This window comes from Gymnoscopelus braueri (genome assembly GCF_963280865.1).
Source record: "Gymnoscopelus braueri genome assembly, chromosome: 10".
Taxonomy (NCBI): domain Eukaryota; kingdom Metazoa; phylum Chordata; class Actinopteri; order Myctophiformes; family Myctophidae; genus Gymnoscopelus; species Gymnoscopelus braueri.
Genome location: NC_137611.1, coordinates 34099519 through 34113704, shown reverse-complemented (window position 1 = coordinate 34113704; position 14186 = coordinate 34099519). Strand labels below are relative to the sequence as shown.

Below are 14186 nucleotides of genomic sequence, written 5' to 3'. Positions count from 1 at the left end.
GGCTCATTCAGGTAACTTCCCCCTTTTGTTTTCACATTGTATCGTCCTAATCTCTGCTGACATTTCTGTATTGAGGAAGTCCACGATTCATTGACTGGCACCATCTAGTTAACATAATTATGCACAATACGTGCACAGGAATTTGTGCAGGACAGAGGCATATTGATAACTCACAGATTCATACAGTATACAGTAGTCCACACAGTACATAACTTCCCAGTTACGAACAGTTACGTACGTAACTGGAAAGGGGTGTTCCACAGAGCGCATATCTCGTCAGGTTGCCTAGCCAGGGCTTTGTAAGTATTGGGTTACAGCCATCAGGACCCGAGGAAGCTGCGGGGCGAATAGCATTTATATGACATACAGTGCAACATTTATGGTGGCCCTAATTGCTTTTGGAGGTGCGCTCTATAGAGGCCACTCAACATGTGATTCCAATTTGGGGTTGATTGGATGTTACAGTGCTTTTATGATGCAGTATATGTCTTTTCTTTTCACTTTAGTGGACTAGGTTCATTTGTGTGTGTGTTTAGTTTCTACTCCCTCCTGTTGTGACTGACTGACAGTGTGACTGAGTTCTTGTTGTCCTAGTCTAGTCTGCTTTGTCTTGTCCTTTGTTTTTGTCTCTTTCCTTTCTCTTTCTTCGGACTGCGCCCTGGGCCAGTGTAATAACTGGATGGGGGGCGCACTACAAATCCCGAACATATGAAATAGGCCCCTCCCACTACACAATCTGTAGGAATAGTAGCAAAAGGTGTGTTTTGAAGAAAATGCTAAATGGCCTATATTGGGGAGTTGCATCATGATCTAAGGTATTTTTAATGTAATAATAATAGTCTTTAAGGTCCCCTCACGGATATTCATCTTCACAGTCTGTTCCAACAAAAAAACACATAACCATAGAACAAAACAACATAGCACACAACAACATAACACCAAGACAATACATGAAGTCCCCAGTATACACAGAACCTTCATATCAGCGAGGCAGTTTGTTTAGTGCAGCAATGGCTGAAGGGACAAAACTCCCTTGCCATCTTCGTCCAGATGGCTGAAGTGACGATTTAAGGCCTACGGTTCAAGAGTTATAGGCCAAAACGTAAAGGGATCTGGTATAGCACCGCCATGAGGCTGATTCAAATGTTTTTCATTTGCAGTGGAGTGTGTGCCTTGGCCTACTGGCAGTGTGCACGAAATGTTTGATGCAGATTGGTCCGACGGTTTCCAAATTTAGCTGTACACACACACACACACACACACACACACACACACACACACACACACACACACACACACACACACACACACACACACACACACACACACACACACAGGGGCTTATACGTAAACTCCAACCTTTTGGCTGTGCAGAGATAATTACAACTGACATTTACTCCATTTGCATGTAATGCAGTATGGTGGCAGTTGAGTGGTCACTGTTAGAATGGACTACCCTAACTTTACCATGAGCCTTTTATAGTGAATAGAATGAGATGCTGGACTGAAATTACTTTCTGAGAATTATGTCACATGAAGAGACATATTTCCTGTCAGTCTGAAACCTGCCACAGAGTCTGAATTCACGCAATGTTTTGCATAGTGAAATATCTTGTAGTACGAATGCTTCCTGAGTTCTGTAGCAAAGGCAGATTTACAGAAGGTTCTGTAACATAGAGATACAGTACATGTGTGGGAGGTGATTCTCAGGATTATGTCATTCAACACTACAATGGTGCCCTGTACTTGCTCATTGAACAAACAATAAACTAATGTTGCTAAGCATGCATGAATCACTTGGTAACAAAATGTTGTGACATTTAATGTTAACGCGTCATTAACTCTACATCAAAAAGACGTAAAATGCTATGCTTCTCAGCTTCACAACTCACCTACGTAAGATTTTGTTTGTGTGTTCATAACGATATATGTCTTTCTGTGTTCCTAGAACTGCCTGATCAAGAGCGACGAGAACGGTTATACAGCAGTGGTGGGAGACTTTGGCCTGGCAGAGAAAATCCCCACCAATGAGTAAGCAGCACTCCTCTCTGATAACCTCTGGCATTAAATCATGCCTCTACTTAATGAGATCCCAGTCGTCCCACGCTGTTTTAAAATATAGATCATGGCTATGAATACCCATGATTTCTATTCATGTGCAATTAATACATTTCCATATGGTTTATAAAAATTGGTTTATCTCACCTGTTGTCTTGCTATGCTTATGACACTGTTCTTAATTATTCCTAGCTTAAAGTAGTTCACCATACATATTTCATTGTGTACACACACAACTACGGAACACTACTTTATACAGTGACTGAATTTTGTACTCAAACAGTCTTGACCAGAAGCAGGAATGAAGGTACTGTAGAAAGTGTCCCAGTCCTAGGCTGGGCCCAGTTTAAAGCTTTCCTCCTCCTCCCTCATACAAGGAAAAGGTTTATTTATTAACATAGAGGTCAGCCACTAACATTAACAACACACTGCATGGCTCACATTCTCTACTTCAGTGCTTTGATAACAAGAGAAAGGATACTCTCAGGACAGGGCTGTCCACAGATACTGCCCTAACACAGCTAAGCAAGCATATGGCTTTTTTTAACTCCTCCACTGAAAGACCTTAAAGAATAACCCATAGGCATTTGATAATTTATTGTGTCATATTATTCACAAACAACACATAACATGAAACCACTGCAATAGCATTGTTGCAATCAAAATCTAACAAAACTTCGGTTTACTTTTTTGGAAACCTACTGTACTTGGAACGGAAGTGTTTGAACAGAGCAACGGATTGCATCCTCCTAATCTGAATCTAAATAGATGAGAAAGCTGCTAAAATGAAAGGACCAGGTAGATTTGGTCCTCTTTTTTTATTATCTTTCTATCTTTTTTTCCAATTATTCTCCCAATTGAGTCGTTATGCTCAATTAAGAATTCACCCATGTTGTCCCTGTGACTGCTGACCCCTACTGGTTGGTCTTGGGGAGGGTTTAGTCAACCACAAGTCTTCTCCGATACGCGCGACGTCACAACTTATTTTCACCTGACAGTGAGGAACACTGTGTTCTTCCCAGTTCCGCACCCCACTGAACAGGTCCTCTTTAATGAAATGTAGTCTGGGCGAGCTTAGTTCAGCCTGACCCTGGATAAAGTCTACTGACTTCCCCCTCATATGTGATGTAATCTCTGTTCTGCTTGAGTCATTCTTTTGAAAATGAATCAAATAATATGTGCCAATGTGAATGCATTTATCTTGCCATTGCCAACCTTGAACTAATGAGGGACTTTCTTCCTCGACTTGGTTTCTCCATTGGTGCAAATACCCAAGACAGCTGAATTTACGCTCTTTCTAAAACTCAGTGTGACAGAGAGTGCTAGTGAAGCTTTATAGTGATCTATTCGTGGAGGCAACAGGGTAGGAAAAGAGGCCTAATTCAACATTTTACTGACACCTTTTAGGAAAACAAATTGCAATTGAATGCATTTCCAGAACCTTGCCTCTGTTTTGTCTGTAATAAAAGCTTAGCAACTTTCTGTCCACTTCCTTCATTGACCATTACTTGATTTGAATGAACTTGCCCAGTAAAACATGAAATGCCAGTAGTATATGGCAGGCCGTGGGATAATGGAGATGCATACTCTGCATATTCTCAACACTGTGTGTTGAGCTTGTCGGGAAAACAGAACGAGGGAGTTACAGGCACATCGCTCGCTGATGCCAACAAACTGAGGGAGTGATGGTCACGAATCATAAACTGACGCTCTGTGTTTTTTTCTGTGTGTGTGTGTGTGTGTGTGTGTGCCTGTGCGTGGGTTCGCCTGTTCAGGGCTGAAAGACAGAAACTGTCAGTGGTGGGTTCTCCATTCTGGATGGCTCCAGAGGTGCTGAGAGACGAACCCTACAACGAGAAGGTAAGGTCCCCAGCTTGACACATGGTTTGGTTGTAGGCATCGATTGGGGGCATGTACTAAAAAGGGGATGTGTGTATGTTCTGTCTCTACATCTTCAGGCTGATGTGTTCTCCTATGGTATAATCCTGTGTGAGGTCATTGCCAGGATCCAGGCTGACCCTGACTTCCTTCCCCGCACAGAGGTGAGTCTTGGGCTCCTCTTTAACCTCATGAACTGTAGCGTCCCTATTCTGGGCATGTCATAATAGGCAAACATTTGGCAAAAATAGGTGAGCATTCAGCGAAATTAGGGGAACATTCAGTGAAAATAGCTCATCTACAAGCTCACAACGCATCGCAAGCTTGTAGATTGGCTATTTGTCATACAACGAAGTATAGGCTTTAAGGGGTTAACATAACTCTCCCTGTGTCCCCATGATACTCTGTCTTAAAGTGTCCCTCATTCTCCTTGTGGGATTGGATCATTCTGAAGCCCGTTCCCCTCTTACCATCCTGATAATAGTCTCCTTGTTCACATTATGTAACATGCAGTAATGCTAGACCAGGTTTAAACTTCAAACTAGAAAAACACCAATATGAATGTCCTATGCTTTAAACTTGAAATCATAGGAAGTTGATTTGAAGAAGGTGAATGAAGAGTATATACTTTAATCTGTAATCTCTATCTATAATCTAAAAAACGTTATCTCTATCTATAATCTGTATTTAAAGGGTTAGTTGCAGGTTAAAATGAAAGGGAAAACTAAATAGCAACATACAGTATGAGTTTAGGAAAGACATTTAACTGTCAAATGTTTCCTGTGTCATATCTGTCTTGACTTTTGAAAAAGCATATAATTTCATAATTCTAGAAATAGAATAGATATAGGTAGCATTCTCTCTTTAAATGGAAACAAACCTTACATGACTTCATAATATGTACAGTGTACAGCTGTAGGTACGTATACGTGTGTGTGTCAGTCACTCATCAGGCTCCATTCAATATTATTACTTTACATTTGAAATTACACACAAATTACTAAAGTGTGTGTAATTCCACATGCAAGTGAATAGAGTTTGGAGACAGTTTTCCAATGCAAAGGGGTTATTACCCAGATATTTTTGGAGTTCTCTGTCCACGCAAAATGCAAGACAATGGTTGCATATTGTCGGTCTCTCACATTCACTTTGGTCAATTTAGGCATTTAAACAAGCAGCATGCAGCTGCATCCAAACTCAGCAGGGCCATGTATGTCCATGGCTGATCCAGGACATGGCTATTGCTACTGGAGAATACTACTGAGGTCTCTGCCAAACCTGAGAGAGCTCAGCAATCAGAAGGCGTTGTCAAGACGTTGGCTCTAGCTGAGCAGTTGTCACACATCTGTACTCTCTCATTTTTGTTTCCTTTCTCGCCATCTCTCCCTCCCTAATAGAACTTTGGCCTGGACTACCATGCGTTCCAGAACATGGTTGGAGACTGTCCCCCTGACTTCCTCCAGCTGGCCTTCAACTGCTGCAACGTGAGTCTACAGTATCATCCTGCTGTCCAAACAACCTGTCCCTATGTTCATTGTCATATTTATGGGCTGTCAGTTAATCCATCACTCAAACTGTCATCATCTATGAGCCAATTGGGTTTTTCAACCATTTCAGTTTCAAACCACACATTTACAACTGAAAAGTTTGCTTTGTGTAAAACCACTATATTTTGTGTCCTTTTCACGTGTGGAAAAGAACATTTCCCTTCAAAAACTATCAATGTTGTCTCATGAATTATAGTTGCCAAGACATGGCAGTGATGTTGGAATACGAATGATGGACTGCATCGGCTGTCTGACATGTTCATGCTTTTACTTGTCATTCCTACAATATTCTCGTAACTTTCATCCTCTATTCTCTTGTTTAGAAGCAGTGAGGCAATCAGATTAGCTGACTAATCTGGTTTAGCTTGCTATCCAGGGGGTCTTCTGTTCTCTGAAAACTGGATCCTTCTGTTCTTCTTCTGCAAGCTTGACCTCCTACTCCTACCATATCCTCAAATAGCTTTTATCTAATTACTAAAATGAATCAATAATTAGCGCATTAAACATTGTGCTTTTAGCAAGCTGATTATAGATCCAAATGTTCAAAACTTGTAGGAGGTTGTTTGCTTTACCCACAATGATTTGTGCAATGCAAAATCCCTAAACTGTCCTAGACATGACCATTCTACAGAAGCATAGTACAGATAACCTCACAGGCATCGCCTGTCTTTCATCTTTCATTTTTAATTTGCTTGATTTGCCTGACATTATGAACACTGGAGAAGGAGCGCGCAGCAATATTAAAAAGGTGCTGACCACAGTAGATACACTGATTAAAAGAAAGAGGTCGCACAGCTCGTAGCCACGATGCAATACTATTTTTATTAAAATACAGAAACCAACGTTTTGACTGAAGGCAACATTAACTTATTTTCTGGCCTTAGCGGGGGGGGGGGGGGGGATTCTTCTGAAACTCTTTTTACTCTACCCCCTTCCACTGTGCCATAGAGAAAATACTAGACCGTTGAGTGTAATGTCAGCCTTCAGATAGTCGCATCACTAACGTATGTACAGTTCTCACTAGTCCCTCTTATGTTCTCCCCTCAGATGGACCCCAAGCTCCGTCCTTCCTTCCCAGACGCCGTCATGCACCTAGAAGACATCCTGGCCAGACTCAAAGCAGAGGAGATGGAGCGAGAACACGTCTCCCTGGGAGGCGACAACGAAATAAAGGCAATGCCAAAAGGTAACAAACTGTTCTCCGTCAGTCAATATATATATATAGCGCCAATAAAACAGTTTTAGGTGGTGTGATATTTTTTGTTGAAATAAATGTTAAATAGCTCCATATTCCAATAGCAATCATTGCTATTGTAGTTGCTTGCTTGAGTGTGCTATTAAAAATGCTCAGGCATGCACAGTGTGTATCCTATCATTAAAGGTGTTGTTTTTGTGCACGGAAGGACACACAAGCACTTGGTGATTATATGACCTGTTGCATTTCAGCATCATCATTTACAGCCTATAAAAGTCACTTCCATGTGTTTACTATCACCCCAATTCCTTTCACTTATGTGGTCTAACCCAGTCCATTTGAGACTTGAATTTCATATGTGGACAGACCATGGTTTTCCTGGAAGGGGTGGTAGGGAGGAAGCTGTAAACCAAACATTGTGACAGAAGCCAGTCTTATAACCCTTTCCTGGACTCCCTATGTGACCTGACACAAACCTGTCCCATGAACATGACCCTTGCCCTCTCTGCTCCCTTTCGCTCCTGCTAATCATTTTGCGGTGCACAGTGATTGTTTGTTGGACTGCACACATGTCCAGTCAGTCATTGATTCAGTCACCTAAGGGAACAGCAAAACCTGCCAAAGACAAAGAGTGAGTCTCTCAAGCCGGCCTTTACCTAACCCAAACAGCCATTCATTTTTGCCAGTGAGTCTGATAGTCAATTCACTGTTCAGTCATTCAGGGAAACTGCTAATGTTGTCCAGACCATTATAGCCCCCCAACTACAAGCCAAGAAGACAGCCATTCAGACAGGCATTCAGCCAGTAGCACAGGCCTTCTGAAATCAACTCTACTTTTTTATGACTCTGGCAGTCAATCAGGAAGCCAATAACGAGCCCCCCAGCTAACTATCCAGCCTTCTGCAGCCTGTCATTTAGAAACCTTTACTATGATAACCTTTTTAATCAAGCTATTGCTTACTTGCCATCAGTCTAACCTCTCTCTGCTCATTTTCACACTGATACACAAAGTCACACTGATACAAGGCTATACGCTGAAGGACAGTCCCAACTGTAGTGCAAGTTAGCGTTTTACAGAAATAATTCAAACATAATCAATGCACAGATTTCTATACGTTTAACCACATGAACCGTAGCGTCCCTATTCTGGGGAGAACATTCTGCGACAATTACACATCTACAAGGTCACAATGCGCCGTAAGACCTGCAACAGTTTTCTGTAATCTTTAGCTCACTGTGTATGATTGATGGACCTATTATAGTCAATCAACTTGCACCTCAGAAGTTTTCACTGTATGTGTTCGGTGTGCATCAATCAATCTTGTCCATCCAGCAGTAAATTGAGCTTTGCAAAAATAATTCCCTGTATTCATCAAGCTTTATTTTTAATCGAACACTAGAGCCTGTATTAACCTTCAGAGAATACCACCAGCCATCCAGTATCCCTGGTCAGTGACCGTATAAACTTCACCATGACTTAAGGGGAAAAGTGGTCCCGCATTAACATTCCTGTTCGGAGATACTTGATCCATCAGGGCCCAGGTTTCACTTCTAATTTGGTCCAGTGGACAGCCGCCTGCATGTCTGCTGGTCAAGGGGCTGTGCAGCATCTTTGTTTTTGTTTAGACCCAACAAGCAGCTCCCCTTCCTCAGAACTAGGCAGAGGAGGGGCCAATTATGTCACAGCACTGAGGCCTTTTTTACACCAGCGACAAATGTGGGTTTCCACATCTGGCTGAGAGATGTTTTAATAGTCCAATGAGGCATATGGCCTCGCTGTAGGTTACAGGCCAACTCTATACTAAGGCCAAGGGCGCATGTAGCCTGTTTATACAAGAAACCTCCTTTTCTTTTTTGACCAGCCTTTAGTCCCTTTCTTCTCTCGCCCCCTCCCTCCCCTGTTAAGCTGATGCTATCAGCGTTTCCTGAAAACAAACTCATTCCTGGTTATGTCTGCTATGTAACAGCAAAAAAGCAGTGCTACCAAATATTTTGATGTTTTCCACATCATGAATTAAGTATCGGTTTCAGACGGTGTCTTTTTTTTCTTTCTCGAGGATTAGGGTTAGTTTATTAAGTTTCATTCTCAGGAGCAAAATAAGTTCTTGGACACTGACGTCCTAACTGCATGTTGATTTTAGATGGGGACAAGAAGATCATATAATGTATGCCTTTTTACTCAACGTCCCACATGAAGCATCTGTGTAATGAAATAATTTATGGTCCAGCTTGTTGTTACCCCTTGTTGTAAATGAAACAATCACTGACCCTAATCCTTTATTGTGGGACTATATTCTCAGAGGCTTTTAGCCAATTACTTAACCACTTAAACCCTATAAATACTCTGTCGTATAACCAACAGTGACAATAGCCGATCTACAAGCTCACACCGTGTAGCGATGTGCGTTGTAGATATTTTATATATTTTAGGGATTTGTTTAATGTTCTCGCCTATTATATAATGACGAGCGCAAAATAAGGACACCACATTGAAAGTGGTTAAAAAACATATTTTCCTTCCTCATAACTCGTAAAGTAAAGCTTTATAAGAGAAATCAAAGCAAAATACATTTTATAACTGCTTCACCAGAGCTTGTTAATTCCTATACCAAGTAATATAAAACATTACAAAATTCAAAGCATCAGAGAACCAGGGGTTCAGAGCATTGCCTTTTGTGACTTTTATAGACTGTACATGGCCTCTAATGCCACCTGGTGGTTTAGATGATAATCTGTCTCCTAACATAAAAGAAAAACTAAATACAGGAGTTTGTCTTAAAGTGTTCATCCTTAAACACTTAAACCATATATACTTTGTTATCCATGGTCTCCCAGGAGTCTATATTCACCGCCACACCAAATGTCTACCCTCAAAATTTCCACGCTCACAATGACTTGCATTGAAATGCGTTGCAAGCTTGTAGAGCTGCAATTTTCGCCGAGTTCATGTGGTTAAAGACAATGTAAGTTCTAAAGGAAACTTTTGCGGAACAAATTTCGCAGCTTGTACTTGTATAAGTTGTATAAGAACTTGAAATCTTGAAAAGTTACCTCCCTTTCACTCTCTCACTCTTCTCCTTCAAGCAGAGAAGGGGCAGGGCATCAAGAGACTCAACCCTCTGGGTTTCCCAGATGACAAAATTTCGCCCAAATCGCCCCGCCCCCGCCGCAACATCTGGCTCAGCCGCAGCCAATCGGACATCTTCTCCCGCAAACCGGGGAGGAAGGTCAACGTCCAGGACCCGTACTACGACCCCCCCTCGCCACCCCACCGGACCGCCGACGCACGCAAGATCAACCCTTTCACCGCCCGCGAGGACCTCATGGGGGGAAAGATCAAGTTCCAGGACTTTCCCAGCACGACCGTCTTCTCACACATGTTTGACCTGCACTCGCCACCGGGCAGCGCCTTCTCCAGCCAGCCTGGGTCCCAGGGCCCCGAGGGAACCCAGCAGGAGCCCCCTGGCAGCAGCTACTGGCAGCAGCTGCCGGGTCGAGAGTGCCGCTCCTTGCCCGTGTCCCCCCAGCTTTCCGTCTCTGAGGCTTTCCACCCCGCTGCTGCTGTTGGTTCTAATAACAGCTCTTCTACCTGTACCACCGCTCAGCTCTCCACCACTTTGCCAGGTGTGTATGTCAGTCATTATCAACCTTTTAAATTTCATTGACCCCCGGTTTGATGTGCATTTGTCCACAGACCCCCATTTGATACAATGTTTCATCTCCGGGACCCCAATCTACAATGTAAAATAATCTGTCTTAATTTAACTCTGAGAGTGCACAAATGGAACTCAATTGATTGGAGTTACAGAGATGTAAGGGTCCATTTGGTTCTTAACTGTAAATCATTTAGCTTGGGACCCCCTGGAACCCACTCAAGTACCACATTGTGAACCAGTGCTGTGTGTTACTGGGATGAACGTTTTTTCATTTTTGGTAATCACTGTTTGGTTTTGAGAGTTATTAACTGGCATTCGGCAAATGAATGCCACAAGATTTTGATATCTCCTCAACACTATGTAAATGTATTTATGAAAGTAATTTTTATAAATCCACAATAAATGTATTTATGATAGTAATTTTTATATATCCACAATTGTCTGTGGTGGCAAAGTTTCCTTTCTTCACATTTCCTTTGTCCTGTTTCCTCTCTGTTACTTTCATCTCTTCCCTTCTTATCCTCTTCTTTCTCTCTTCCCTCACCATTTTATTCCTTTCATTCGGTTCTGTTTTTCTGTAGTTTGTTTTTTCAATTCTTGTTGTCTTTTCTACACCGTTCCCCAGGAGCCAACGGGCAGCTGGGAAATGAAGTCCGCTCCGCATTCCTGAGCGGTTGGGCCAAGAAATATGTCGTCATAGAGATTCCTCCATACCGACCCCGGGAGGACGCTGAAGATGAGGAAGAGTGCGAAGCAGACAACGGTGAGGTGTTCGATGACAGCTGGTCTCCCATGGTGCCCAGCAGTGAGAGAGACAGTGGCGAGGCAATGGACTGCTCTAGCAGTCCAGAGGAAGACGAGGAAGAGGAGCTCAAAGGACAGAAAGCAGAGGACAAGTGCATCATGTCCGACCTCGCAAAACGCGGGGAAAAAGAGAGACCCTGCTGCCCCATGCAGGCTCAGATGCCATCCCATGCACACGGACACGTAGAGGAGGATATTGATAAATTCCTATGTCCTGTGCAGTGCCAGCTCCACCACCAGGTGGACCGGGGCCTTTTCCATCCCCAGGGCATGAATGGCAGCCTGGGCCAGGAGAAAGGCACCACTACCCCTGGCTCTGAGGACATGGAGGCCCTGGGATCTGGCTGTTGAATCATTTCACACGTTTGGCTTGATTAAACAGAAAACATATGAGGCCGGCTGATTTCTTGTCGGTTGGGTAAATCAAGTGTGCCTGACATCATTGAAATATTATAAATCAAATCACTTTTTCTTTTTGAGAATACGTTGTTAGCCAGGTGTGAGAACTCTCTCCGGCATGACGTCAGTGATCAGGAATGGACGGCCAGCGAGCAGAGATTCTATTTTTGAAAAGGTTGTTTATAGTTAATATTCTGAGACGATGTACATTTTAGTTTTTTCTTCTTAAATGGCTCTAAAATAAGCCATCTTGTCCATAACGAGGTGTATCAGAATTCCTTTTTTGTGTGTGAGCTTAGCAGTGAGTGTAGGACATTTTGAACTCTACAACGGTACTTGTCCCCTTGTTTCCACCCCTTTTTTGTGTTAGTAAATACAGAAGTGTTAAGCTAATATTGGATTTTAAAAGAAAGAAAGAAAGAAAAAACACATACATTTTGGATGCTCTAGACATTGCACTGCCATGCTCCCGCTTTGTAGGGGGGATGTGTCGCTGAAACAGACAGTCAATTGATGGACCTTTAATCTAAAACAAGCCTTTCAGCACCAGTCTTTTAATACAAATGTGTCTGCTAAGGTATTGAAAGTCTGCCAGTCCACTCCTCTGAATCCTCAGAGTAAAGGGGAGGGGAGGCATTATTCATTTTCCTTGGTGGCAGACTGTTGCCACCTAGGGAACTGAACAATTGCTTCTCCTTTTTTTGTCAACCATCCATAATCCGCAACTGGAAAAGGGGTTGGAATACTTATATCATTATTTAACATGGCAGATGGGATTTTCTAACTTGATTGTAATTTTTTATGTATATGTATATGTATATGTATATATATATGTGTATATATATATATATATATATATATATATATATATATATATATATATATATATATATATATATATATATATATAATGTATATAATTGTTTTAAGGAATTCTTGACTGTTTCCACTTGTGTCGTCAAGTGACGCTAACCTATTTTGGTACTATTTTCTGTTGAACGGCTAAACTAGAAATCTTCACAATATGTGTGTATCCTTGTTCTACAGTTTGTGTTATAGAGGTGGGATTATGTATATTTATGGGTATATGTCACTGCTGGGCAGGTCAAGTCTGCTTTTTGAGTGTATTAAAATAACTACATTAGTTCTCTGTTGTTTACGAATACTAGCTTTTCACATTAAAGAAAAACCTTTGGATGATCATAAAATTGTTTTTAAAATTTGAAATCTATTTTATTGCTCATTTGATGTTTTTATTTTTTAATACTGGTTCTGATCATCTTCTCAGCACTCCCTTATTGCTTGACACTGGTGTTCTGCTGAAATAGCCTTTGTCTGTAACTACTTAAGTAGACAACAAAATTGCACTTGAGAGGGTGTCAAATGTTAATTGTATATTCTTTGTTTTTGTCACTACATTTCTATGCAATAAATTAAACTTTTATCAGGATAGTTTTTCATGATGATAGAGGATCTATTTTGATATTTATGGGGAAAAGGATGAACAATTTTTAATGTCTTACTTTGTAAATTTGTCTAAATGTTTGTGTTGGCCTGTCTTGATAAATACAGACTGAGATAATGTTTTTGATCTAAGAACAGTTTCCTGAGTTTTTTTCTTGAGAATATTTGTTCCCCTTCCAATCAATGCTAGGAAACTTTTGGTAACTTGAGTGTAACAGAATGTGTTTACACCAAAGCACAAGCAGCCTACAATTAATACTTGTTAAAATGACCTATTTGCTTAAAAGAATAAATGTTTAACTTTGTTTTTTTGCCTTTCCTTGGAAATTATATAAATCCTGAAATATGTATGTGTGTATGAAAAATACTGTATGTAGACGGGACAAAACAGAAATGTGTAGTTCTTTGATATCTGGACTTGGGAGGAAGTTGTCTGGGAGTACTTCAGTTCCACACGTAATTTACATTACTAGAGATGGCCTCACAATTACATTTTTGAAGAGTCAAGTGGTAGCTAGGGCATCCGGGTGGTTTAGAGATAAAACTCTCACCCACCTCCATGGAGACCAGACTAAATTCCAGCCTACAGTGTTTGCTGTTTATGTTTAGTGTTGCAGGTGATGTGTGTGAATGGTAGATTGTGTCTGTCTCGCAAGTGGCAGGTTATTTATTTGTGGTGATTGGAAGATTTGTGTGATTGAGTAGGTGTGCCCTAGTTGTTGATTGGCCTGCTGGGGGTGATAGCTCCCAGCCTACAGCAGTTGAAAAGTCAGTCAACAACATTAAGGCTTGTTGTGACATCTACAGAATTATGTCATCTAGTAAATTTGTATATATCAAAGAAACTGTCTGTGTCCAGGAAGTGGTCAGGCTGGGGGCAGGAGACTTTTTTTCTGTTATGGGAAAGGTTGGGTTAGCAGTGTATACTCATATTTTATGTTGTTCGGAAGGCGAGGAGATTTTTGTTTGTATTCTCCTTGAAAATATTGAATAAAATGACAGGAGAAGAATTAGATGCAGAGTTGCAGGACGTCGGGCCCCCAACAGAACTAGGGAGTAATCAGTAATGTAATGTAACCCCAACATTTTGTGGTTTCTCCAAATGGTGTAATTTCTCAAATAAACTGTGTCCACTGCCGAGAAATGGGGCGGATCCTATAAGGCGGGTGGATTCTATAAGGGGTA

At 41.5% G+C, this 14186-nt stretch overlaps 1 protein-coding gene across 2 annotated transcripts in view; it reads left to right on the top strand.

Annotated features, from left to right (window-relative positions):
* LOC308094236 (dual specificity testis-specific protein kinase 2-like) overlaps positions 1–12397 on the top strand; it is a 40907-nt gene extending 28510 nt beyond the window's left edge. Inside the window, exons 7-13 of one of the 2 annotated variants that reach the window (XM_080440761.1) lie at positions 1949–2031; positions 3834–3918; positions 4017–4100; positions 5334–5420; positions 6531–6669; positions 9766–10302; positions 10960–12397. In XM_080440761.1, coding sequence (XP_080296887.1) covers positions 1949–2031; positions 3834–3918; positions 4017–4100; positions 5334–5420; positions 6531–6669; positions 9766–10302; positions 10960–11489 — 1545 coding nt within the window. In that variant the 3' untranslated portion in view covers positions 11490–12397. Of the gene's footprint in view, positions 1–1948; positions 2032–3833; positions 3919–4016; positions 4101–5333; positions 5421–6530; positions 6670–9762; positions 10303–10959 lie in introns of both variants that reach the window. The other variant, XM_080440760.1, reaches the window with a different exon arrangement.
* Positions 12398–14186: the final 1789 nt, after the last annotated feature.